The 27401-nt window shown below is 36.4% G+C and overlaps 1 protein-coding gene across 5 annotated transcripts in view; it reads right to left on the bottom strand.

Moving 5' to 3' along the window:
* CEP120 (centrosomal protein 120) overlaps positions 1-27401 on the bottom strand; it is a 113515-nt gene that overhangs the window by 36826 nt on the left and 49288 nt on the right. For all 5 annotated transcript variants that reach the window (XM_082837207.1, XM_082837206.1, XM_082837205.1 and 2 more), the window contains 10 exons: positions 22428-22576; positions 14615-14812; positions 12717-12944; positions 11529-11745; positions 9905-10082; positions 6664-6813; positions 5681-5863; positions 3769-3865; positions 3512-3664; positions 2864-2953 (listed from right to left, as the gene is read on the bottom strand). In XM_082837207.1, coding sequence (XP_082693333.1) covers positions 2864-2953; positions 3512-3664; positions 3769-3865; positions 5681-5863; positions 6664-6813; positions 9905-10082; positions 11529-11745; positions 12717-12944; positions 14615-14812; positions 22428-22576 — 1643 coding nt within the window. The remainder of the gene's footprint in view (positions 1-2863; positions 2954-3511; positions 3665-3768; positions 3866-5680; positions 5864-6663; positions 6814-9904; positions 10083-11528; positions 11746-12716; positions 12945-14614; positions 14813-22427; positions 22577-27401) is intronic.

Genomic DNA, 27401 nt, shown 5'->3' with positions numbered 1-27401 from the left:
TGCAGGGGACGCGGGTTCGTGCCCCGGTCCGGGAAGATCCCACATGCCGCAGAGCAGCTGGGCCCGTGAGCCATGGCCGCTGAGCCCGCGCGTCCGGAGCCTGTGCTCCGCAAGGGGAGAGGCCACAACAGTGAGAGGTCTGCCTACCGCAAAAAAAAAAAAAAAAGGTACCCAGATGTGATCTCACTAGTTCAGAGACTAAAGAATGTGCACTGCTAAAGACAGGTCAACAAATGTCTCCTAATTCTAACTCCATCTAAAATTGCATTTGCTATCTGAGGATCCTAGTCACACTGTTCATTATGTCAAAGAAAATCCCCAAGGTCTTTGTTTTTAAACTTGGAATAACTACACCCATTGTCCAAGTGAATGTTTTACTCTGACTACAGAATGACATTTTTCTTTATTAAACTTTATTTTGATGATTTAGCTCAACATACCAACCAAGCAAGATCATTTATTAATTCTGTTAACTCTACCACTGATTTTTGGTTCATCTTTAAATTCTTAACCAAATCACTAATATAAGTGTGTCAAATTCTGAGTGCCACATGTAAAAAAGCCTTATAGAAAGACAGGTAAACAGGATGGGGAGGAAGTATTCAAACCATATGTTCGTCCTCTGGCAACCCAAACATCTTATCCATGTACCATCACAGATGCGAAGTACTCCCAAATTTATTTTGCAAACTCAACCCCCCCTCCAGAGTTGCAGACCTGTAAATCCAAATACCTGCTGAACATGCCAAGAGTCCCCATAAATCTCAAACTCAAAACTATAAAACCTGAAATCATTCATTATCCTTTTAATTTTTTTTTTTGTTTTTTGCCGTACACGGGCGGGCCTCTCACTGTTGTGGCCTCTCCCGTTGCGGAGCACAGGCTCCGGACACGCAGGCTGAGCGGCCATGGCTCACGGGCCCAGCCGCTCTGCGGCATGTGGGATCTTCCCAGACTGGGGCACGAATCCGTGTCCCCTGCATCGGCAGGCGGACTCTCAACCACTGCGCCACCAGGGAAGCCCTATCCTTTTAATTTAAACAAATATTTATTGTATATGTAGCAGATGCTGGGCAAAACAAAGTCATGTGGAATCTATACTCTGAGAGAAGACAAACTATAAACAAAGAAGTGAATATTTAATGTAATAGTAGGTAAATGCTACGAAGAAAGTAAAGCAGAATGAGGGGACAGTTAGTGCCTGGGGGCAGGGGAAGAGAGCAGTATTTTGGATACAGTGGTCAGGGAAGGCGTCGCTCACATTACTCTGAGCAGAAACCAGAAAGTATCTCTGAAAGAAAAGCAGTCTACAGATCCTGAGGAGAGAGGTGGCTTCGCCTGTGTGAGGAAATACACAGAGGCCAAGATGGTTAGAATAGACTGTGCGAACAGAAGGCTGACAGAAGATGAGGTCACAGAGAAAGCGAGGGGACAGATTACAAAAGGCCTTGTAGGTCCTGGTAAGAACTTCGAGTTTTATTCTAAATGTGATGAGGAGTATGATGTGTTTTAAGGAGGAGGAGTACATAATCTGACTTCCTCTACTCTTGGCTGATATCTCAAGCTACAGGGGTCAGTAATGGAGGACAGGATACCAAGTTAAGAAGTAAATGCAGAGACTCTTCAGTGCCAATGCAGGGGGCACAGGTTTGATCCCGAGAGGGGAAGATCCCACATGCCGCACGGTGCGGCTGAAAATAATAATAATAATAAAAATAAAAATAAATAAAGAAGTAAACGTAGTTATCCAGGAAAGAGATTGTGATTGCTTAAACTAGTAAAATAGTATGAGAACGTTACAACAGTGTTTGTCCATTTCCTCACTTCCATACTTTGTGTTATTTTCATCATATATTTTGCTTTTACATATAAGCATCAACACTGAAAAACACATCAGTCACATTAAAAAATGGCTCAAAGATTAACTTGTCTTAAAAGCTAAATGTGCTGTATCATCTGAAGTCTTACTGTGATAAGATGCATACCGTAAGCCCTACAGCAATCACTAAAAAAAGAAATAGATATTGCTAATAGGGCAACTGTAGAAATAAAATGGAATCATAAAAAAAAAAGAAAAATTCAATGAATGCAAAAGAAAGCAGGAAAAGAGAGAAAACAAAGAATGTATGGGACAAATTGAAAACCAAGAGCAAGATAGATTTAAACCCAAGCACGTCAATAATTAAATATAAATGGCCGAAAAAAACTTTAAAGAATTTTCTAGTCCATACCCTGTCCTGTCTCTTGATCTAGTGTAGCAAACTACCCTGCCATGGTCTTCTCCCATTTATAGACATTTCATTAACCACTAATATGAGAGTGTTTTTACAGACTTGAATTTGGAATATTTTAGACAAGTCTAATTTTCAGGGTTGTTTTACTCAATACCTTGAGTATAAATAGATAAATATTAAATTTTGGCTTTCTGGAATAAGATCAGATGGTCTCACGTTATCATTCTAAAAGATGTGACTTATAACATTTCATGATTCAATCTTTTAAAACAGCTTAAGAGTTTTTGGTCCTTTTTATTAACTAATAGATTATAATGTAATATTTATATATACTTAAATGTTCTATTTTCTTTTTAAATACAGAGATAGGCTTCTTCTCTAAAGTATTCACTTTCTATATTTATTCACTTTTTGAACAGGTAACACATTTGCAGGGTTCAAAATCTAAGGAGTACAAAACAACTTACAGTGAAAACCCTTCTTCCTATCCCTGACCCATTCATTCACTTTATCCAAGCCAATATATAACCACTATAATTAGTTATTCCTTCCAGAGATTTTAATGTATATAGAAGATACTATCATTAATATTCTTTCTTTCCTCCTTCAATTTTTATAAAAGTCATTACCTTTTTCTTTACTAGTGATTCCCTCTCTCGGTCCCTTTTCTTCCATTCCTCTGCAAGAGCTTGCATATGAGCCAGTTCTTTCTGCTTTAGCTGTCAAAGGAAGAAAAATAAAGTAAAAAAGAGAAACCCTAAATATTTCAAATAAATAAACCAGCTGTTTTCAGTTAAATAATTAATATTGATCATGATATATTTCTTTCAGACATTCCATTTTATTTAAAACAAAACAGAGGATGCCTGAGGTGAGTAATACCCATATGAGTATAATTCAGGACAGTATAAAGTTAATAGCTGTTTTCTACCTCTCTTGTTTAACAACTAATGATTCCAGCTTCCAGGAGGGTATGATAAATGAGATCTTGAAATTAAAAGAAACCTTCAAGTCCTTAACCTCTGAATTCTAACCTTCAGTGCTAATTTTGCCCACAAATCATGGAGAAAGTTTAGGAGAATCCTTTCTGAGTGGCTTCTGTGAAGCTGTCACATTTTGAGTAATTTTTAATTCTTCATTTTTTTAAAGGGTAAGGCATTCTTGAATTCAAAGAGACTAGACAGAGTACCCATGGAAAAGAGAGAAAAGCCTACTATGAAGAAGGGAAAATATACTAAATAGACAAAAAATCTTTTACGTAACATTTAAAAAGTAACCTGATTTTCAAAAATGTCTTCCTGCATCTCTTTCCACATTTCTAGCTCAAGTGCTGCTTTGTACTCTAAGGTTTCACGAGGCTCTGTCTGGATTTCTGAAGGACAAGGTGCTGGAGGAACAGAAGATGGCTTTTGTTGTACAGCAGATACACCCTAAGATATGAATGAAAGAAGCATACTAAAACAAACACACTCACGCATATATACACGTTAGGTCTGTTTTAAAGAATAATTTCATAAGATTCAATGACATATACCTGAGATGAATCAGACACAAAAATCTCACGCATTTTCACTAGTCCGTAGTCTTCTAAAGTCACTGTGTAAGAAAGATCTACTATCCTGTTATTTGACCTACAAATGAAATCAGAAATATTTTAAAACTCATGGAAACACTTTTATATTATTTCCTTTTACTTCCCCAATGCTAGAGCACTGAGTAGACAGCATGTCTTGCACCTGACACTTGCTGCTCAAAGTGCAACAGCTTCTGCAGACTTCAAGACCTTCTATATGTGTGATATTATATGATCACAAACACAGTATGAAGTACATACTTACATTCACTACAAAATGACCTACAACAGTTACAGATTTGAAAAAACTGAACAGGATAAAAGAGAAATTTTAAATCTCACTGCCCACAGATAATCACTGCTAAAATTTCATTTCCTTCCTCTTTTTTAGATCTGTAGATACACATGTACTCATGCACATAAAATCATACAGTTTTGTCCTTTTTTCCCCATTTATCCTCCTGCATTTTCCTCCTGTGTAATGACAAACATTAATTAAAAAATATAATTTTTAATGCCTGTAAAACACACTAATGAATTTATGTAGTAAAATTTTAAAAACTTAACAATTCCCCTACTCAATTATATATAGATTATTCTAGACTCTTTTTCTACTTTGCCTGGAATGAACAGCCTTGTTCATAAATCTTTTACTGGATATGAGCACTGCTTCAGGATTAAATCCTAGAAGTGGGATAATTATGTTACTTGGATTATAACGAATACCTTTCTGTATCACAGAACCTGAATGCAGCATTTACCATTAAATAAAAGGACAATGTTAGAGGAAAATAAAATTCTACCAACAAAAAAATGTGGCTTTGTTTAAATCAAACAAAGCTTTAATGAATGGATCCCACATGATTAGAACTCTTAATAACTTTTACATTTTCTTCTTCTAATGTCAGATTTCAGAAGAAATGAATAAAATAAAATGAAGCGCTATCATCTCTGAAGTTTTCACTTAGGTAAGTCTCTTAAAACGTCTGTCTACAGAGCAGGGCGAGAAAAGTTATTCAAAGCAATCAGCATTAAAATAACTTCCAACAAGTAATGATTATTTTCATTATATTCTACTTACAATAAGAGAAAAGAATGCTGATTTTTAAAAGAATTTTCAGTTAACCAGAATAACTGATTCTCTAAAAACCTGTTCCCAGATCTCCAAGTGAATAAAGGTTTACTAAACCCTTCACTCTCTGGAAGTGGCATGGATGAGGAAAAGTAAGGGAAGAAATTCCAATAATACTTCTACATCTCAGCTTTTTACTGGGCCTGATTTTCTTCTACAGTCTTACTATGCTTTAAAAATAAAGGCATATGATATGTAAGGTTAAAGTCAATTTAAATTTCTATTGTTAAATATAAAAAGATAACATATTTGTTGAATGATTTTGTGTAAAATATGTGAACTCAAGTTTTTCACTGTGGCAGTGAATTTCAGGGCAAAAAAAGAATATTCATTTTTTAAAAGTGTCGAACGTTTGCAACGTTCTCCAAGTATATTTGAGGCAAAAGTTTAAATATTTTTCAAGTAGAAAAATTCAAAATAATGTAAAAATACATTATAAATTTGACCCTGAGTTAATAAGCTAAAAAAAAACAAACAAACTGATCCTGAACTTAAAATTACCAGTCTAAAGAAAGGAGAGAGCAATACTTACTCAACACTCTAACAGTATTATGGTAGCACAGATTCACTCTGTGAGGATATAGTAGGTATCAGAAAGCTAAAGAGCAAACTGGGATATAACCCCCATAGGTCAAAGAAAAAAGATCAGAAAAAAAAAAAAAATGACATGAAAGGATAAGGTTGTAGCTGGCTAAACAGAATAAAAAGCAAAGCTAAGACCAGCTCTAGGAAATGCATTACCCTTGTGCTGCTATAATAGGCACGCTTTCACTGAAAGTTTGTCGCCAACACTGTTCACCATTAGAACCTAAAAAGCGAGTTTTTTCTGAAGACAAGATGTTAGAAAGTTGGATTCTGGCAATTCCCAGAAGTAAATCTTTACTCATTTTATCCTTGTGCCATAATTCAACCAGCAATGGAATCCTAAAAGGAAAAGAGAAACATATGTTCATACCTATCAACTGTGAACTAAGGCTTTTCTATCAACTCTGAACTAAGGCTTTTCTGGACTAAAATTTTTGAATTCCTTTAATGTAGCCACAGATGTTTTTGCTACCTGGAATGTAAAGGCTCAATTCCACAATAACAAACAGAAAATACTATTAGATTTTTTTACACCTCTTCCTGTGCAATAAAGAAAACCCTTCCGAACACTACTATTCCCACAAATGGTTACATAACGTTTAGTTACTCTTCATTCTTTCTTTTAAAATTCTTTTCAAATTGTGATACTCTGAGAAAGTAAAAAGACACTTCACAGATCTCATTTTTTGGTCACAAATCCATTTCAGATGGCTGGATCAACATTTCCATTTTATATAGATGAAAAAACAGAAAAAGCAAATAATGCATTACAGTCATTAAGTAAATCAATAATAAAAACTAAACAGTTTATTTATCATCACATATTATATTAGGAAAAAGCAAGATTACTTTTCAAGGTTCCTTCATTATTCATATATTGTTTTAAGAAAGTTGTAATATCCCAACTCAGGCAAACAAGATATGAAGATCTAAAAAGAGCCCTCGTAACCACATAAAACTTTATAGTGGAACCACAAGTGTCACAGATTTTAAATTTGTTTCTAGATTCGCAAATGCATAAGCAGCTATGGATGTAAAAATATAGGAATTCCTCTTGTTAATATGATACAAATTTTCAAAGAGTTGATTTGAGAAAATAATATCATAATTTAATATCATACACACCATGTATACATTACCTTAGGAAGGTATCCTGAAGCTGATGAGGCATAGTTGCAAAATCAAATGCACAGTAAGATTGGGGAAGAAAAACTTCCATGTTTTTCCGAACTTCTATAGGAGGATTAGTCATAATAGGAGCTGCACTTCCGAAGAAAGGATATGAGTACCTAGAATTTAAGAAAAACAAAATCCTATAGTTTACAAATTTATAGTCTGTTAAAAAGTGTAATATGAATATTAAATAAAAATTTTTTCATAGATAAATGGTACAAATACATTATGGTTTTAATCCTATCACCAACTTTAAAATTATACAAATATTTTCAGTGTTGATATAAAAATCACAGAAATTATAGAGAATTATAGAGAAAATTATAGAGAAAATGCATTATTTGCACAGCACTGGTTTCCAAAGTTCCTTTACAAGATCCTCTGGGGAAGGAGGAGTATACACTGGTATTTTGAAGGCAATACACCAAATAAGAAAGAGACAGTCACTTTGATACACTTCAAATAAGACAAAGATTCAGAAGTGAAAATGACTCCACTAAACAAAGACAGAGCTGCCATCTGTTAAGAGCTCCCTGAGGTATACAAATGTAGCAAATTAACATACTGTACACATTACATTCATACAATGTAATATGTCAAAAATATTTTTATAAAAAAATAAATACTAAAATGTGGGGGGGGGGGAAGAGTTCCTGAGGGCATGGGTCTTACCTTTTTCATCTTTGTGCTCCCAGAACAGTTTCTGTCATATAGTAAACTGTCAAGAAATGCTTGCTAAATTTAATTTCTAAACCGATTTTTCTTTATATAATAATGTCCTGATTTTGTATGAGCTAAAACAACCCTTAGTCAACTCCAAAAGGATGCATTCATAGTATTTCGTCTCTGAATTGAGAAGCAAGCATGAAAGCAACTCAGATATACTACAGATGAATCAAAGAGTGGCATAACACTATTACTTTCTTTCATCATAAAAGTCACACCAGATTAAACAGAAGAATGTCTGACTACTGCTGAACTTATTTTGTACGTAAAGCCAAATAGAGATATTGTAATGCTCACTTAAATTTCATTTTATAATTTGTTATTCATTAATAAAACTAGACTTTAAACTCTACTAGTAGAAATTGCTTTTCCTACAAGAAGAATCCTGCTCATAAACTCAATTCCTACACAATTACATAAACTGAATTTAGGTCATCTCAGAGAGCTCATCCCCTAGAAATTTAACCCCCTACTACAGATGTAGTGATTTAAAAGGGAAAAAAAAAGCAAACACATTAAACTTTTTCTAATATCAGTTATTTCACAAATTCCATTAGACAACTGTACACAACAATTTCATATCAACACAGCATGATAACATAAAATCTATCAAACGTAAAATGCCCAACATTTAAAAAAAAAGCCTTAAAATGAATCAAAGACAGAAGCAGTAGTCCTCAAGTGATTTCTATAGAGTATTAAGTGGATCATACCTATTTCCTCGGGGTAGTATATTCTTTCCCATTTCTTTGTCAAGTGAACTAGTAGCCTCCCTCATGTACTGACATATTTCTGACTGTCGTCTTCACTAGATTGAGCTCTTTGTTTATATGCCCCATGCCCTAATACCGGACAAACTGCTGGCATAATGTAGGCACTTAATGATTAAACAAATGGCCCTATGGCAAGCAGGAAACACAAAACTAATATGTGCTTTCTAACTGGGCTTGTTCAAGGCTCCTCCCTCACAGCATCCAATCTCAGATCATCCCTGTGCTTCTGGCCAACATCATCTCTAAGTGTCCTAAGATCAGTTTCTCCAGTAGTAGCAGGAGAGAAAAAGGAACAGTTCTATGTTATATAAACCCTGTGAGAAAAGCTATGTCTATGGCAGAAAACTTTTTCCTGCCTTTCAATTTTTAAAAAAACATTTTAGTCATGATTCTCAGCCTCTAACATGAGGTAAAATGCAGAACTTAGGCTGTGAGGACAGACTTCCATTCTATGACTTCACCATGTGAACTCAGTGCTGGGTCCCTTTGATTCTGTCCATTATTCATACCAAAGCTCAGAGGACTTTGGAAACAACTTGATAAGGAATCAAACAACTGAAAAATTAGATACAAGTAGGAGTTGATTTATGCATCTGAAAGACAGACATGCCTCAAATGACAGCAGGAAGCAATGAGAAGTTGCTGACGTTCCTGGGAATGGCAATCCAAGATGATGGAAAGATTTTCTGATTTTCTCATTTTAATCACATAAAGACCAAAAATTTTATTACAAATGCTAATGCTTATTCCGAAGTAATTTATGAGGACCTAAAGACTCCAAACTAAAACACATAATTGTATTACATTTAATATATATATTAGCCACAAAGTCTATGGAAATGTAATATTATTAAAAACAAGCCATTATGGGGACTTCCCTGGTCCTAGGACTTCCTGCCTGCCAATGCATGGGACATGGGTTTGATCCATGGTCCGGGAAGATGCCACATGCCGCGGAGCAACTAAGCCCGTGTGCCACAACTACTGAGCCTGTGCTAGAGCCCACGAGCCACAACTACTGGACCCCACATGCCACAACTACTGAAGCCCGCACACCTACAGCCTGTGCTCCACAACAAGAGAAGCCACCACAATGAGAAGCCCATGCACTGCAAAGAGTAGCCCCTGCTCACCACAACTAGACAAAGCCCAAGCTCAGCAACGAAGACCCAACGCAGCCCAAAATAAATAAATTTAAAAAAACAAAAAAAACAAGCCATTATGTAAAAGCCATTTAACTGACTGAAATATATATATTTCAATTCTCTAAACTGAACAGTGTGGACACTTCCAGTTCATTAGGTATGGTTTTTAGATTCATAGGTATAAAAGGTAGATATTAAGACTATAACCTCCCATTATAACACAGTTTTATAGAAAAATCAGATACTATACTCCCATTATTTTGACCTATGGCACCTTTTCTGGAAACAATACATTTTAATTTCAAGAGTCACTATATTTTAAAAAGGAACATTAACAAATTATTATCAATACCTACAATTATTAGCAAGACTGTTACCTCTCATACTACCAATGCCACCTTTGGTTAAGTTCAAAGTCATTAGGACATAATAGCCTTACACCCTTTTAGTCCACTGATTTAACAAATGTCATAACTTCTTTGGTGACATTTCTCCTCTGCAACCCCAAACAGAGGAAAGGCATTTCTCCTCAGAAAATATTCTGAAACAAAATCAAATCATACCTTAATATACAGTTGACTGGAAAACCAACTTCCAAATCACGGATACTCCTTAAGTCTATTGAAAAGCAAAAATGATGTGATGTTGCAGGAACAGCAATTTTCTGTCCTGAAGCTGTTCCTGAAGCAATGGATGTAGTCACTGGCTGGGCCAGTAAAGCAGGTTCAGAAGAACTGACAGCTAAAATGAACACAAAAATTAAAAAAAAAAATTCTGTTTGCTAACAATTTCTCTTAAGTTATTCAGATAATTTAAAGATATCATCTCATTTACCTTCAAGCAAAGACTTGACTATCTGATTTTATAAACATATGAATTGAGGCATAAACTTCTTAAAGTGACTTGTCCAATATTATGTAGGCTTTAATTCCCATTATAGAACTGTGTAAAAAAAAGAGCTTACTCTCACTCTCAACATATACTGCAAAACATAAAAGCATACAGTACCAATGCGGTAATGTATGATAGCAGCCTGGCAGGCACTAATATTTCTAAGAGACAGGTGAATATAGCTTAGTATTTGAAGGGTTGTATTTGAGACTTATTGCAGATATAATTACATCACTTTTTAAAAAGTAGTTTGGTTAGGGTTTAAAAAGTAGTTTGTTAGACTATGTCTAACAAAAAACTAAAACTTGACAGAGAGACAAATATCATATGATATTGCTTGTATGTGGAATCAAAAAATGGTACAAATGAACTTACTTACAAAACAGAAATAGAGTCACAGATGTAGAAAACAAACTTATGGTCACCAAGGGGGAAAGGGGAGGGGAAGGGATAAACTGGGAGATTGGGATTGACATAGACACACTACTATATATAAAATAGATAACTAATAAGGACCTACTGTATAGCACAGGGAACTCTACTCAATACTCTGTAATGGCCTGTATGGGAAAAGAATCTAAAAAAGAGTGGATATATGTATATGAATAACTGATTCACTTTGCTGTACACCTGAAACTAACACACCTTCGTAAATCAACTATACTCCAACAAAAATTAAAAACAAACAAAAACACTAAAACTTGAAAAGACAGAGGTATCTAGTCCAATCCTATTATACACCAGAGATGTTTAATGAATGGCCCAAGTCCTATAGCTACTCAGTGACAGACCTATAACTTGCACCCAAACTTCTAACTCCTAATCCACCACTGCTCTTACAATTTACTACTAAATTTAACTGTAGATTCTTACGTAACAGATGGAAAAATTTTATAAGACCAGATAAATATGCATTCTCAGACTGTCTCAACTTTAGGATCAAAAATGATTATTTTAAGTTTACTATAAGAGGCAGTTAGTATCTCTTTTCTCTAAAATTCCAGTGAAATTGAGATACTGAAGAGTTTGCTAACAATCTATTAGAAAGAACTATATTCTTTAATTTCTTTTGAATAAGCTACTATTTCTAGTATGAAAATAAATGAAAAATTCTCTTACCTTTTAGCAAATTCTACTATGAAGTTAAGTAAATTGCAATTACTTTAATCTGATTCTTTTTTTACACTGGCTTTTTAAAAAACTCAGTTTTTACTTACACCCATGAAAACTCACACAGTCATTTATTAGATGGCTGAAAAATCTATACCTAAAAGATCTGCGAAAAGAATACCTTACCCTTTGGATTCGGTTTTGTGTCCTTATCATACTGTAAGCTTTCCACTTCACTTTCTGTTGCGTCGTCTCTTGTTGGAGGTGACTGACTGTGAGGTGGAACAGGGGACATGCGTGGAGACTTGGCCCCAGTGTGTGTCTTCTCCTTTGTGGGGGTGAAAACTGTCTTCTTTGAATGGTGTGGCTCATGTTCATTCTGGGTCTTTAATTCAATTAAAGACTAAAAACAATTTTTAAATAAAGTATAATTTGCAAAGAACTCTCCTTCATAATTAAGCAAAAATCGTGATGTTGTTTTTAAAAAATATTACTTCCTTTCCCAGTTTGGACATTCCTAGTCTATTTCTCTTCATAATTTGCAAATTTTCTTATAGCATCTAGGACCATAAAAAGGAAGATGAACAGGAAGGAAATATGATATCCAGAGCTCCGTATCAAAATGCATCCTAATGCATAAGAAGGGATATTCAGTAAAAGAAGTCAGGCATAGGTGTCCTTGGGAATGGTTATTCCTACCAAAGCAATACAAAGGAGGTCTATATTACTAAAAAACAAACAAAAAACCAAAAACCCAGAAGTCTAGTATGATTTTCTTCCTTTGCTCCACTATCCTCTAAAAATACATGCATATATGTCTTTTTAAACTCTCACTTCAGTTCACAGCCTACATAAAAATCAGTTCTTTAAAAGAACCATGACACTAAAGTTGATTCTGGGGCTATATATAATCAAAAAACATATATGTTCAAATAAATGTCTCTATTGCCTAGAGACAGTATGAGGACTATAAAATACTGAGCCAAAAACCTTATCTTAGCTAAGGCTGAGTCAACCAAAAAGGATCCATTAACGCAGATTACCAGAAACTGGGTCTAAAAATATTCTCTTCTACCATAGTCCCTCTTCTGCCACAGTCACTGACTACGAGCTGGGGGTGTGAGGAATGGTTTTCACTACATGAAAAGACTGGACTGAAGGGCTCTGGACAGTGTCACCTATGAAATGCAGCAGAAGCCACAGCACTTTTCAGAAGGGTCTTTTTGGAGAGGAGGTTATCATATAATGAAGGCCACTACCTAAGAATAATAAATACTTTCTTATGCGGGGTAATGCTTCTGAAGCTCAACTTTTGTGACTAATCATGAACTACATCGAAGAAGCTGGAGGAGGGGAAGGAGGGTCACTACTTGCCTGGGCATCTAAGCCTTCTCTCTGCAGAGCCACAGACACTCCCACAGTGGGGGCTAGATCCACAGGAACAGGTGCAAGCTTTTGTTTGGCTCGGTTTGGAGGGTCCAGAATAAAAGCACCTTCAACTGTGACTGGGCGATGGTTGATTTCTGTACTACCCTTTTTCAGTAGTCCGGTTAAGGGTATTTCTGTACTTCCCAGTGACTGGTCTCCACAGCAGAGGTGGATCTAATATGACAGGGAAAATCAGAATCAGGCTTTATATTTTCTCCTTTATTCTAAACACACAAACTTAACAAAAAGTTATAAAATGATCCATAGAAGGAAAACAGAATGCAGATTATCTTACTGACCTGCAGTGACTAAGGTACTCACACATGATTGTTAAAACTGTTGCTAAAGCACAAAATTTACCCAGAACTCAATAATAAAGTTATTAATTCTTTTCATTTTTCCTTTCAGTACTGTACCCTCCTATGTTATCACGTTCTCTTTTCTGTCTCTTTGGTGAGCTATGGTTACTTTAATATTTTACTATGCTATCTTACATATGCAAATTATATCATGAATATATGAATTTAAACGGAAAACAAATACATCAAGCATCTTTTCTATTTCCATTATGACATTAAACACAGTTCTTAATAAGTGAGTGGGTCCAGCCCTATTTGGAAATTAAAGAACCTCAAATAATTCTGTTTTATTCACCCATAAAACACCATGAATGTTTCTTTCTCTCTTTTTTTGCTTTTCAAACTTTATATATAAAACAGAGTGCTTAACAGTGAAACGTAAAAGAATACCTCTGGGGTAGTGGAATGTACCGTTAATCACTGCTAGCTAATCAAAACTTAAACATTACCACCTTTTGCAACAACCAAAAAAAAAAAAGAAAGGCTGCTCCAGATATGTGTCACATAACTATTCTTTTCCCTTACTACATTGAAGCCACAGCAAACCTAGTATTCATATGAACAATGAATACTAGGTATTCACTGAGGCCCGCTTACCACAAAACAAAACAAAACTTTTAATTCTACTATCAGCAATGACCTATAACAGTCCTAATGTCATTAGGTGTGATATTTTTAATGGGCTGGAGAGAAAGGATTTTTATGACTTAAATGTCCATGAGAATCAAACTAATAAATAGTTTTGGTAAGGAATTTTATAAGATAAAATTCAAAGTGCTTTTTTCCTGCATTTCATTTTATATAATCTTCAACTTTCTAAATAAATACCTTGGATTTAGCAGAACCACCTCTAAAATTTAGTTCCACTAAAATTTCTTAATGCCTCTTTTCACTATCCACTCAAAACGCAAAGTCTAATGAATGATCACTTTACTATAAAAAAAAATGACTACCCCACCCTACTTCACCACCCATTTCAGTCTGATTAAAATTAATCATAACAAACAGAAAAGTAATTTTGGACTAGGTAAGGTTCACTTTTAAATAAAGTCCAATTTAAAACTGGTTTACAAAACTACCAAGTTCAAGAACAGGTTTTAGAAAGTTGTTTTATCTCTTTGATTTTAATAGCAATAAGGTGTATAAATTCTGAAATCTAGAGTGTGATCTGTGTGGTGACAGCTAATCTCCACTAACAATAATAAAACCTGCCTGGTGCCCGCAGCTTTAAGCTCCAGGTACAACTTTTTATTATAAATGGCCGATAACTGATCTACCTCTTTCCACAGTAACAAAGTAAGGCGGTATATCTCCCAAAATTCTGAAATAACTGTCATGCTGTGACTGTACAAGTCAGGATAATTCCTTAAAAATTAAAAGATGTGGCAGAAAGATGATATCCACTTCAGAAATAAGACAGAGTTTGGGTACCTCTTTAATGCTTAAAAAATCATCTCATAGGAAACAATTCTCTGCCATACCTACCTGTAGTTTAGACTGAAGAGCCAGGTAAACACGAAGAATTTCTATACTGCTACGTATTCGAACAGATGCTCTCTCTGGCTCAAAGTCTGGGTTGATCAAATCATTGAAGGGTTCATTTGTAACATCATTCCCCAGTAAAGAATAGTAAAAGAAAAACTCAGGCCGTCTTTCTGGAAGTTTCATGGTACACGGAATTAACTAAATATTTAAGAAAAAAAAGGATTATTATATTATAAACCACTAAACATCCTTAAAGATGTCTGACAACCTCCAAAAATATTTGCTAAAATGGTTTTTTATTTCAAGCCTTAAATTAATAACTCAAAATTTCTAAATCTCTGCCAAATTACTACCAAATCACTAGTTTAATTTTTAAAGGTTTATCTTACACAAGCACAGAGAATAAAATATTTTTATACATTAATGTTGTTTTAAAGCTTATGTTTCATTCAACTAGTCGATGAAAACGCCATAAAAGTTCTTTTAGAAGAAAGTGGTCAAATATTTTACACTGAGCTTTCCTTATTTCCACATATCCTTACTCCACCATCCTCTCTGTAAATGAGAGAAGGTTTTTTAAAAATCTTAATCCAAGCTATTTACTATAACTTCTTTTGATGGGGAAAAAAAAAAAGCTTTGTAGCTACTCTTACAAAACTTGGAGACCTATAAATTAAGTTACAAAAGGCTGTCTTCCGCCCACTGTAAGGAGCTGCTGCAGGGGGAAAATGGAGCCCTTCACAAATGAAATGTTTACTGGGGGTGGAACAAGATGGCGGAGGAGGACATGAGCTCACCTCTTCTCAAGAATAACACCCAAAATCACAACTAACTGCTGAACAACCATCGACAAAAAAAAAGGTGGAACCTACCAAAAAAGATATCCTACATCCAAAGACAAACAAGAAGCCACAAGGAGATGGTAGGAGGGGCACAATCACGATAAAATCAAATCCCATGCCTGCTGGGTGGGCAACCCACAAACTGCAAAATAATTATATCTCAGAGGTTCTCCCACTGGAATGAAAGTTTTGAGCCCCATATCACAATCCCCAGCCTGGGGGTCTGGAATCAGGAGGCAGAGCCTGCAAGGCATCTGGCGTTGAAGGCCAGAGGGATTTGATCGCAGGAAATCCACAGGACCAGGGGAAACAGAAACTCCTCTCTTGGAGAGTGCACGCAAGGTCTTGTGTGCACCAGGAACCAGGGGAAAGAGCAGTGACCTCATAAGAACCTGGGCCAGACCTAATTGCTGGTATTGGAGGGTCTCCTGTAGAGGCAGGGGTTGGCTGTAGCTCACTACTGAGATAAAGACACTGGTGGTTGTATTTCTGGGGAGTACCCATTGGCATGAGCCCTCCTAGAAGCCACCATTTTCTCACCAAGACCTGGCCCCATCCAACAGCCTCTAGGCTCCAGTACTGGGATGCTTCAGGCCAAGCAACCAACACAGCCCCACCCATCAGCAGACAGGCTGCTTAAAGCCTTCCTGAGCCCACAACTTCCCAATAAACACACCCCTTGACATGGCCCTGCCCACCAGAGGGACAAGACCCAAGTCCACCCACCGGTGGGTAGGAACAAGTCCTTCCCACCAGGAAGTCTGCACAAGCCACTAAGACCAGCCTCATCCACCAGGGGGCAGAGAGCAGAAGTCGTAAGAATTACAGCCCTGCAGTCTGCAGAATGGAAACCACAGTCACAGAAAGACAGACAAAATGACATGACAGAGGAGTATGTCCCAGACAAAGGAACAAGATAAAACCCCAAAAGAACAAGTAAGTGAAGTGGAGACAGGCAATCTACACGAAAAAGAATTCAGAGTAATGATAGGAAAGATGATCCAAGGTCTTGGAAAAAGAATGGAGCCACAGATTGAGAAGATACAAAAAATGTTTAACAAAGAGCTAGAAGATCTGAAGAACAAACTAACAGAGATGAACAATAAAATAACTGAAAAGAAAAATACACTAGTAGAAATCAATAGCAGAATAAACAAGGAAGAAGAACAGGTAAGTGACCTGGAAGAAAGAATGGTGAAAATCACAACCACAGAGCAGAATAAAGAAAAAAGAATGAAAAGAAGCAAGGACACTCTCAGAGGCCTCTAGGACAACATGAAGAGCACCAACATTCGCAATGCAGTAAGTCCCTTACATACGAACTTTCAAGTTGTGAAATTTCAAAGATGCAAACATGCATCTGGTTCCAGCAAGGAACCAGAACCTGTGCCATCAATGTCAGGCATGAGTGAAACTGCGGCTTACCCTCCATCTATTGCTGATAATCCTTCAGATTTACCATCTCCCACCTCCTCTCCCTCCTCTAGTCAGTAACTCTTCTTGCCTGTTCACTTGATGCCAGCCCCTGTATGCCAGCTGTTGTACTGTACTACCATACATTTCAAGGTACTATACTGTAAGATTAAAAATGTTTTCTTCATTTTTTGTTTTTATGTATTATTTGTGTAAAAAGTATTATAAACCTATTACAGTACAGTACTATACAGCTGATTGTGTTAGTTGGGTACCTAGGCTAACTTCATTGGACTTACGAACAAACAGTACTTACAAATGCACTCTCAGAACAGAACTCATTCGTATGTAGGTATAGGGGTCCCAGAAAAAGAGAGAAAGGACCTGAGAAAATATCTGAAGAGATAACTGAAAACTTCCCTAACATGGGAAAAGAAATAGTCACCCAAGTCCAGGATGTGCAGAGTCCCAGGCAAGACAAACCCAAGGAGGAACATGCAGAGAACATGTTAATCAAACTGACAATAATTAAAGACAAAGAGATAATATTAAAAGGAACAAGGGAAAAGCAACAAACAACATACAAGGAAATCCCCATAAGGTTATCAGCTGATTTTTCAGCAGAAACTCTGCAGGCCAGAAGGGAGTGGCACAATATATTTCAAGTGATGAAAGGGCAAAACCTACAACCAATAATACTCTACCCAGCAAGGCTCTTGTTCAGATTTGATAGAGAAATCAAAAGCTTTAAGACATGCAGAAGCTAAGAGAATTCAGCACCACCAAACCAGCTTTACAACAAATCCTACAGGAACTTCTCTAGGTAGAAAAGAAAAGGACACAACTACAAACAAGAAAATTACAAATGGGAAGGCTCACCAGTAAAGGCAAACATAAAGTAAAGGTAGTACATCATCCACACACAAATATGCTCAGAGGGGAACAGTAGGGAGTTTCCTTAAAAAACTAAAAATAGAGCAACCATACGATCCAGCAATCCCACTCCTGGGCATATATCCAGAGAAAACCATGGTTTGAAAGGATACATGCACCCCAATGTTCACTGCAGTGCTGTTTACAATAGCCAAGGCACGGAAACAACCTAAATGTCCATCGACAGATGAATGGATAAAGAAGATGTGGTACACATATACAATGGAATACTACTCAGCCATTAAAAAAATGAAACAATGCCATTTACAGCAACATGGATGGACCTAAAGATTATTGTACTAAGTGAAGTAAGTCAGACAGAGAAATACAAATATCGTATGATATCACTTATATGTGGGAAAAAAATGATACAAATGAACTTATTTACAAAACAGAAACAGATCTGCAGACATGGAAAATAAACTTATGGTTAGCAAAGGGGAAAGGTGGGGGGGAAGGGATAAATTGGGAGTTTGGGATTGACATATACGCAGCACTATATTTAAAACAGATAACCAACAAGGACCTGCTGTATAGCACAGGGGACTCTGCTCAGTATTCTGTAGTAACTTAAGTAGAATACATATATATGTATGTATGTATAACTGAATCATTTTGCTGTACACCTGATACTAACACAACATTGTAAAGCAACTACAGTCTAATACAAAATTAAAAAAAAAAAAGAAAGGATATCTTCCATACTAGGAGTGTTACTTCTCAAAGCTGGTAGTTTCCTGGCTATGTGACATGAAGACATGGGATGCTTGTCCCATAAAATGCAAAATACCTTTTAACAGACCTTTAATGTTTGCTAGCACATTGTTAAAAGTAACAGACTATAAGTAACTGACATGTTCTGCAACAGGAGATGGCTTAAAAATATTATAGTTATCAAACAATATGGCTCCTAAATAATGATATAGTGACATGAAAGTTACCTAAAATATTTTTAGGTCAAAAAAACTTACAGGACAGTTTGTAAGTCTGTAAGTTTGTGAAAATAAAAGTACTAACCACTTAGATTAAAACAACCCAGTACTGAGCACATAGTAAACAGTCAATAAAGTTATTTATTTTATATTAAATATATTTTATACACAAAGCAAGTTATTACTTTAATCCTATACTTTAAAATGTATTTGTTTGATTAGATTTTAATCATGTGGATTTTAATCATGTAGATTTATATTTATTGAGAGCCAGCACCTATACACTTTTAGTTGTTGAGAGTGCAAATTCTGGAGTAAGCCCCGACCCTCAACTTTGGTTCCACCAATGGCTTGCTATGAGACTTTAGACAAGTACTTAATCACTCTGTACCTCCATTTCTCTTAGAGTTCTTGGAAGGATTAAAAGAGATAATACATGTTCACGTCTACAAGTCGGCCTAGCACACAGTCAGCTATTATGTGAATGGGAAAATATCTGAGGAAAAGAATATACTGCTTTTATGGGTGATTATTTCTGAGGAGTTTAATTAAAAGAGACTTTCATTTTCTTTTACTTTCTTCCATAGTCAGAAAGCAATAAAAATTTTAAGAAATAAAGATAGCCCTTTTATATTTCATAGCACATTTAATTCTAAGTAATTCCCACTAAGAGAAGAGATGCTTTTAAAAATCCTTTATCATCCTTGGATTTAGAAACATGTTTTTTGCCCTAATTTCAATATTTAAAAAGGAAGCAAGATTATCACAATCCAGTATTCTTACTCTAATTTCATTCCTGCATTCTACTACTTTATAGTATCAATGTTCTAAGTCACTTGTTTGCATCTGAAAGGTATGTTTGTTTATTGCTAGATGCTTTCTCACACTACCTTTGACTAGCTTGAGAAGAAAAAAACTAAACTATTTTTTAAAATCCTTGGCTTGTCCATAAAGAGTGAAAAAAGCAAACAAGTAATACTAAGCAGTATCAAGGGATGAATAAATTATTGGGCTTAATTTTTTGTGTTTTAAAAAATTATTGTAAAATACACATAACAGAAAATTTATCATTTTAACCATTAAAAACTGTACAGTTCAGGAACATTAAGTACATTCACAATGTTGTGCAACCATCACTGCTACCTAGTTCCAGAACTTTTCCATCACCCCAAACAGAAACACCAGAACCACTGAGCAGCCACTCCTATTCCACTCCCCCATAACTTCTCCCTCCCCTGGTGACCACAAATCTGCGTTTTGTCTTTATGGGTCTGCCCATCTGGATATTTTATATAAATGGACTCATACAGTATGTGACCTTTTGTGTCTGGCTTATTTCACTCAACATGTTTACAACATTCATCCTTGTTGTAGCATGTATCAGTACTTCATTTCTTTTATAGTTAAATAATACTCCAGAGTGTGTGTGTGTGTGTGTATTTATTTATTTTGTTAATCTATTCATCCATAAATGGACATCTGGGTTATTTCTGTGATATTCTGGGATACTGTAAATAGTGCTGCTATGAACATTTATGTACAAGTTTTTATTTGAATACCTTGTTTTCAATTCTTTTGATATATACCCAGTAGTGAAATTGCTGGGTTCTATGGTAATTCTGTTTAATCTTTTGAGGAACCTACTTGGCTTAATTTTTATCAGAGATAGCAAATAGCTTGCCAGACATCAATCTGTTTTTTTATTTTTAACTAAACTGAGTGACTTGTCCTAAAAAGTTACTTTGTATTACCAAGAACTGTATTAGTTTTAGTCGTGGATTCAGTAGGTCAATTACCCACAAGCTTTCACTATATAAATATAGGTTCACACATACAAACAACATGTTAAGCACATTAGTTTTATCTCATTCCTCATGCACACCCACAAGGCTGGTACTACTGCCACCATACAACTGAGAAAATTCAAGTCTGAGAAAGGTTAAGTAAGTTGCCTAAGTTAAAGAAGCTAGTAAGTAGTGAGAATTAGATTCCAACTCAAATTGATCTTACTCCAAAACCCCTTCAGAGACAAGAGAGCAAAATATGGGAACAAGAGAATGTGGAGAGTGACCATATGGCCAGAAATTCCTAGAATATTTACTAGCTAAAAAACTTTCTCAAAACTTGGTTTCCTCATCTCAAAAATGAAAATAATAATCCCCTAAAGTTGTGCTAGGATTAAATACAACATTAGCAAAGTAGTGAATACATACCTATTTCACAAAACATAACACAAGTAAAATTATGCCTTCCTAGGGAGTTGAAAAAATATTTTAAAAAATAAAGTAGCAATTTAAAATACTTTGCAGGTATTTAATAATAACACAGTAAAAACACAGTAGACTCACTATCTAATGTGTGTTCTGATGAGGTTAATGAACAAACAGTGGACATCTAGCTTCCCCCGCAACCAGGGTGGCATATTAAGCCGGGGCAATCCACAAGCAGAGCTTTTTGAAGAGAGGAAAAAAAGGAAATTGATGGAGAGAGACAAAATCACATATATATAGTGTCAATGAGAAAATGACAGTACCAAATTGGGAGAGAAAAAGCTCAAAGAATACGTATATATAAAAAGTACTTTTTGTAGTGGGCATGAATTCAGTGTGACAGAGCTAAACACATTTCCTGAGAAAAATCTTTACCTGATAGATCTTATTAGGATTTAGTGTGGTCACTAACTCATATTTCACTTACGAATGCGGATTATCTGGGAAATGTATACCACTAAGAAAGTGAATAGTCTGATAAAAAATTTAAAGTCATAAGCCACATTCTCTATTTTTTAAAGTATTAATTTATTTCAGGTGCTATAGATCAACATAATGTCAAAAAATCTGGACTGGATCCTGAAAAGGACAATGAAATAACAGCTACTTTTGTGTTGTACCAATGCTGGGAGGAAGCAATCGGCAACAGGCCCTGAGCATCCCTGCACATTCTTGCTGAGTGTAACAAGAATGCAAGGCCCTGACCACTCTTACCCAGGCCATCTCCCAGCGTTGTTTATGCAGCTCATAACTTTCATAAAGTAACGTGTCTTCCCAGACAAAGACCTAGACTACTTACAGTAAAAGTCGTACATTCCCTAAGTTCTGTGTTCCTCAGCTGTGACACGCTCCCAATGAGTGTGGAGCAACCACCTGAGCCCCTCTATGTCACCTCCATGGGACTTGGGATAGGGGGAACTGCAAGAAATATGCTGATATTCATGTTGCTTGCTGTGCTAAGAGTAGTACACTCCTTTCTCTCTGACCCAAGAATCTTCTGTCTTCTGGCAGCATGTAGGCTAATTTGTTAGTGTGTAAATAAAGTAAAATCTAATCCCAGACCTGACAGCTATTAAGGTCTGACTGAGACAATGTTCCCAACATTGTATATTTCTCCAAAAAGTAAAGTATTTAACACTTAGAAAAAAATCATTTCGTAACAGTCTTTACAATGTCACACAATACAATGTGAAACAATGCTTATTTATGGTCTTTCTTCTAAATTCTAAGAGATTTAATTTATTCTCTTACTACCAAGATCATCCCAATTTATTCTTTTCCTAAAACAAAAATGCTTTCTGATATGAAAGAAAACATTTTTCTAAATTATTTTTGTAAGTCTACTTGCAAGTCTTTTTAATACCTAAAAGACAGATTTTAAAAATAAAATGTTTTCAAGTTCTTCATGAATCACTCATCTCACCTGCTCCAACTGGGTGGCGAATGCTATGGTCACGGACATCATGAAGAAGTCAGTACAATACTCTGCTGGTCCAATCTGATGATAGCCTCCCTCCTCGTTCAGCACCGCCACAATGTCCTTTGCGTCAAGTCCAGACAGGCCGGCAGGTACTTTATGGAAAAAAACACAATTAAACTACATTGTAGTTTGCCATAAACCATTATAAGATTTTGAAAGCTGGTTATACTTTTTAATTTACTTGGCAGTTTTCACAGATACAGTTAATATCTCAGTAAGGCTTCCTTTGATTTCAATTTAATAAACCATGTAGAAAAGGTATCACAGGTTGCCCCAAGGAAGTAAATCTAAACTGCGAACTGAAAAATAAGTAAAACTTGGCTAAAAAGAGCAAGGTGACTAGATAGAGAATGAGGGAGTGGAAAATGGTGTTCTAGGCAGAAGAAACAATATATACAAAGACACTGAAGCAAGAGAAAGCATGTGGTTAGAGAACTGAAATAGATATGGCATGCTGGATCATAGCGTGAGGACTCAGGTACAGAAAGCGGGGAGAGGCCGTATCATAAAGAGCTTCCTTGAACGCCATGCTGAAACATTTGGATAGTTTTCTAAGAATAAGAGAAAACAATAAAACAATTTTGAGGAGAGAAGAGCTATAATCAAATAGGCTTCGTTATGAAGAGACTGGAGAGGGACAAGGATTTTTCAAAACTGATTAAGGAAAAAAGCAAAACTACACAAAACTAAAATAATAGACAATATTCAGTGTCAGGGAGATTGCCAGCAGGTTGGCACTCTCCACGTTGGTAGGTACAGACTAGTACAACCTTTTGGAGGGTAATATATCAGGGCTTATTAAAATTTTATATATGCATATGCTGTAAACCAGCAATCCTCGACTCCTTCAGGAGTTAAGCCAAAAGAAATGTGCTTACAGTAGCACTAGCTAAAAATAGTTTAATGGTTAAGAGTATAGACACTACATTCACATAGACCAAAGTTCCAACCCTAGTTCTGTCATTCAGTAGTTGTATTGGAAAATTATATGATCTCCTTTAGTCTCCATTTTTCCTTCTGCAAAGATTTTACAGTGTTGTTGAGAAGATCAAATTAGATAACAAAAGCACTTAGCACAGTACCTGACAATTAAGTACTTTAATAAAGGTAGCCATTAAATAGTAAGGTCAGCAGAGCTTAAGAGGTCAAAATACTAACTATGACAGGTCTCGCATTATCAGAAAGGGAGAACACTAGGATAAATCTTGTGGTGTAGGATTAAAAGGATTGAACGTGTCAATGTGAATATATGTTGTTCAGTATATATATGGGCAAATCGATATATAAAGTATATATGTATATATACGTGTGTCTGTGTAAATGTATCCATGTGTCTGCGTGTGTATGTATACATACATGGGAACAACACCCCAATAGCACACCTAGCAGCTGGATCTTGACTTGTAAACATCATTCTCTTCTAAAAAGAAGTAGGGCTCCTTAAAGTAATGGCTGAATCCAGGGCTGAGATAGGAAAATTATTTGATGAACCTGGACCATCTTCTTATATCAGGGAAAAAAAAAAAGCTCAAAGAGACTTCCCTGGTGGTCCAATGGTAAAGAATCCGCCTTAGAATGCAGGGGATGCGGGTTGGATCTCTGATCAGGGAACTAAGATACGACATGCTGCAGGGCAACTAAACCTGCACACCACAGCTACTGAGTCCGCGCACCCTAGAGCTCGTGCACCACAACTAGAGAGCCCATGTGCCGCAACTACTGAGCCTGCGCACTCTAGAGCCCGCACCACGACTGGAGAGAAGCCCGCGAGCCACAACAAAAAATCCTGCATGCCACAACGAAGATCCCATGTGCTGCAACTAAGACACAACACAGCCAAATAAATAAATAAATAAATAAACATTTTTTTAAAAAAGCTCAAAGGATTATTGAGATCATAAAAAGGAAACAGAAGCAGCTTGAAGGGGTTCTCAATGCCCAAATCTGGGACAAATAATGATGGCTAAAGATTATAACCCGCTAAATAAAGAGAAAACTGTCAAGTCCATACTTAGGCAATGTAAATAAGTGAATAAATTGAAGGTATAATGAAGAATAAATATTTTTCTAATTTTCTAAATCTTCCCCACAAAATATTTATTAAGTACAAAAGAAAACAAAAGTTTATAGTTGAGAACACAGACACACACCACCATAATCAAGTAATCAAGTGAACATAATCAGTAATGAGACTACATCAAAATAGTGCGCCACCTGATAAGATGCAATGAGAACAGAGCATCTTAATAGGCCTGCCAAAGATGCATAACCAAAATCTAGTACCAGACAAGCCCAAACAGTACAGGGGACACAGCCTCACCAAGACTGAAACCTAATCACAAGACTATAGAATGCTTCCCCTCCCCCTTACCACTATATTACTAAAAGTCTATTTTCCTTTACCCAGTATATCATGTCCATCTTTCAATAAAAAATTACAAGGCACACTAAAAGGCAAAAAAAAAAAAAATCCATAATCTACACTTCAATCTTAGGAAAACAGAAAAAGAGGAGCAAATTAAATCCAAAGTAAGCAGAAGAAGAGAAACAATAAAAACTAGAGCAAAAATCAATGAAATTGAAAACAGGAAATCAATGGAGAAAAAATTTAACAAAATCAAAACCTGGTTCTTTGAAAAGATCAATAAAATCAATAAGCATCTAGCCAGCCTAAGAAAATAAAGAAGACACAAATTACTATTAACAGAAATGAAAAAGGGGACATCACTACAGATTCCCATGGAAATTAAAAGTTTAATAAAGGAATGCTATGAACAACTCTATGCCCACAAGTTTGATAACCTAGATGAAATGGACAATTCCTTTCAAAAATACAATCTGCTAAAACACACACAAGAAGAAACAATCTGAATAGGCCTATATCACTTAATGAAATTGCATCAATAACTTTAGAGAACAGAAAACACCAGATCCAGATGGATTCACTGGTGAATTCTACCTAACATTCAAGGAAAAAATTATACCAATGCTCTACAATTTTTTTTTTCCACAAGACAGAAGCAGAGGGAATACTTCCTAACTCATTATATGAGACTAGCATTATCCTAATATGAAATCCAAGCAAAGACATTACAAGAGAAGAAAACAACAGACCAATATCTCATAAACATAGATGTAAAAATCCTCAACAAAGTATTAGCCAATAAAATCAACACAATGTGTAAAAAGAACTATACACCACACCCAAATGGATTTATTCAAGGTACATAAGACTGGTTCAACATTCAAAAAGCCATTAATGTAATCCATCATGTCAACAGGCTAAAGAAGAAAAACCACATGATTGTGTGAATACATGCAGAAAAAGCATTTGACAAAATCCAACACTCATTCATGATAAAACACTCTGCAAACCAGAAATAGAGAGTAACCTCCTCACCTGATAAAGAACATCTACAAAAAACCTACAGCTAACATCATACTTAATGGTGAGAAGCTTTCCCACGAAGATCAGGAGTACGGCAAGGATGTCCCCTTTCACTACTGCTTTTCAATAGCACACTGTAAGTCCTCGCTAATGCAGGAACACAAGAAAAGAAACAAAGTCATGCATATTGGAAAGAAAGACACAAAACTGTCTTTGTTTGCAAGTAACTGTAGAATGACCATCTATGGAAAGACCAAAAACAAAAACAAAACAAAAAAAACCTACTACTGGAACTAATAATAAGCAATTATAACAAGGCTGCAGGAGACAAGGTTAATATGCAAAAGTCAACTGCTTCACTAAAGACCAATAATAAACAAGTGGCATTTGAAATTTAAAATACCATTTGCAGAAAATTAACCACCATGGAGACAAGATGGCAGAGTTAGGGGATGTAAGCTCACCTCTTCCCAAAAAAACACCAAAATCACAGCTAACTGACGAACAACCATCAACAAAAAAAATGCTGGAACCTACCAAAAAAGATATCCTACATCCAAAGATAGAGAAGCCACAAAGACAGGGGAGGAGGGGTGCAAACTCAGTAAAATCAAATCCCATTCCCACTGGGTGGGCGACCCACAAACTGGAAAATAATTATGTCACAGAGGTTCTCCCACAGGAGTGAAAGTTCTGAGCCCCATGTCAGGCTCCCTGGCCTGGAGGTCTGGCATGGGAAGGAGGAGCCCCCAGAGCAAACTGGCTTTGAAGGCCTGTGGGGTTTGATTGCAGGAAATCCACAGGACCGGAGGAAACAGAAACTCCACTCTTGGAGGGTGCACACAAGGTCTCAGGCACACCAGAACCCAGGTGAAAAAGCAGTGATCTCATAGGAGCCCGGGCCAGACCTACCTGCTGGTACTGGAGGGTCTCCGGGAAAGGTGGGGGGCAGCTGTGGCTCACTGCAGGGACAGAGACATTGGTGGCAGTACTTCTGGGGAGTATTCATTGGCGTGAGCTGTCCTGGAGACTGCAATTTTCTCCCCAAGATCTGGCCCCATCCAACAGCCTGTAGGCTCCAGTGCTGGGACACCTGAGGCCAAACAACCAACAGGGCAGGAACACAGCCCACCCATCAGGAGACAGGCTGAGTCTTTCTGAGCCCACAGCTTCCCGCTAAACAAATCCCTTGACACAGCCCTACCCACCAGAGGGTCAAGACCCAGGCCACCCACAAGTGGGCAGGAACTCCCACCAGAAAGCCTGCACAAGCCTCTTAGTTGGGCCTCATCCACCAGTGGGCAGAAAACAGAAGCAAGAACTACAACCCTGCAGTCTGTGGAAGAGAAACCTCAATCACAGAAAGTTAGACAAAATGAGATGCCAGAGGAGTATGTCCCAGACGAAGGAACAAGATAAAACCCCAGAAGAACTACTAAGTGAAGTGGAGATACGCAATATACATGAAGAAGAATTCAGAGTAATGATAGTAAAGATGATCCAAGATCTCAAAAAAGAATGAAGGCAGA

The sequence above is a fragment of the Leucopleurus acutus genome (genome assembly GCF_964270905.1).
Source record: "Leucopleurus acutus genome assembly, chromosome: 3".
Lineage (NCBI taxonomy): Eukaryota > Metazoa > Chordata > Mammalia > Artiodactyla > Delphinidae > Leucopleurus > Leucopleurus acutus.
Note: the sequence above shows the minus strand (reverse complement) of the source record. Positions and strands in the feature narration are given on the sequence as shown.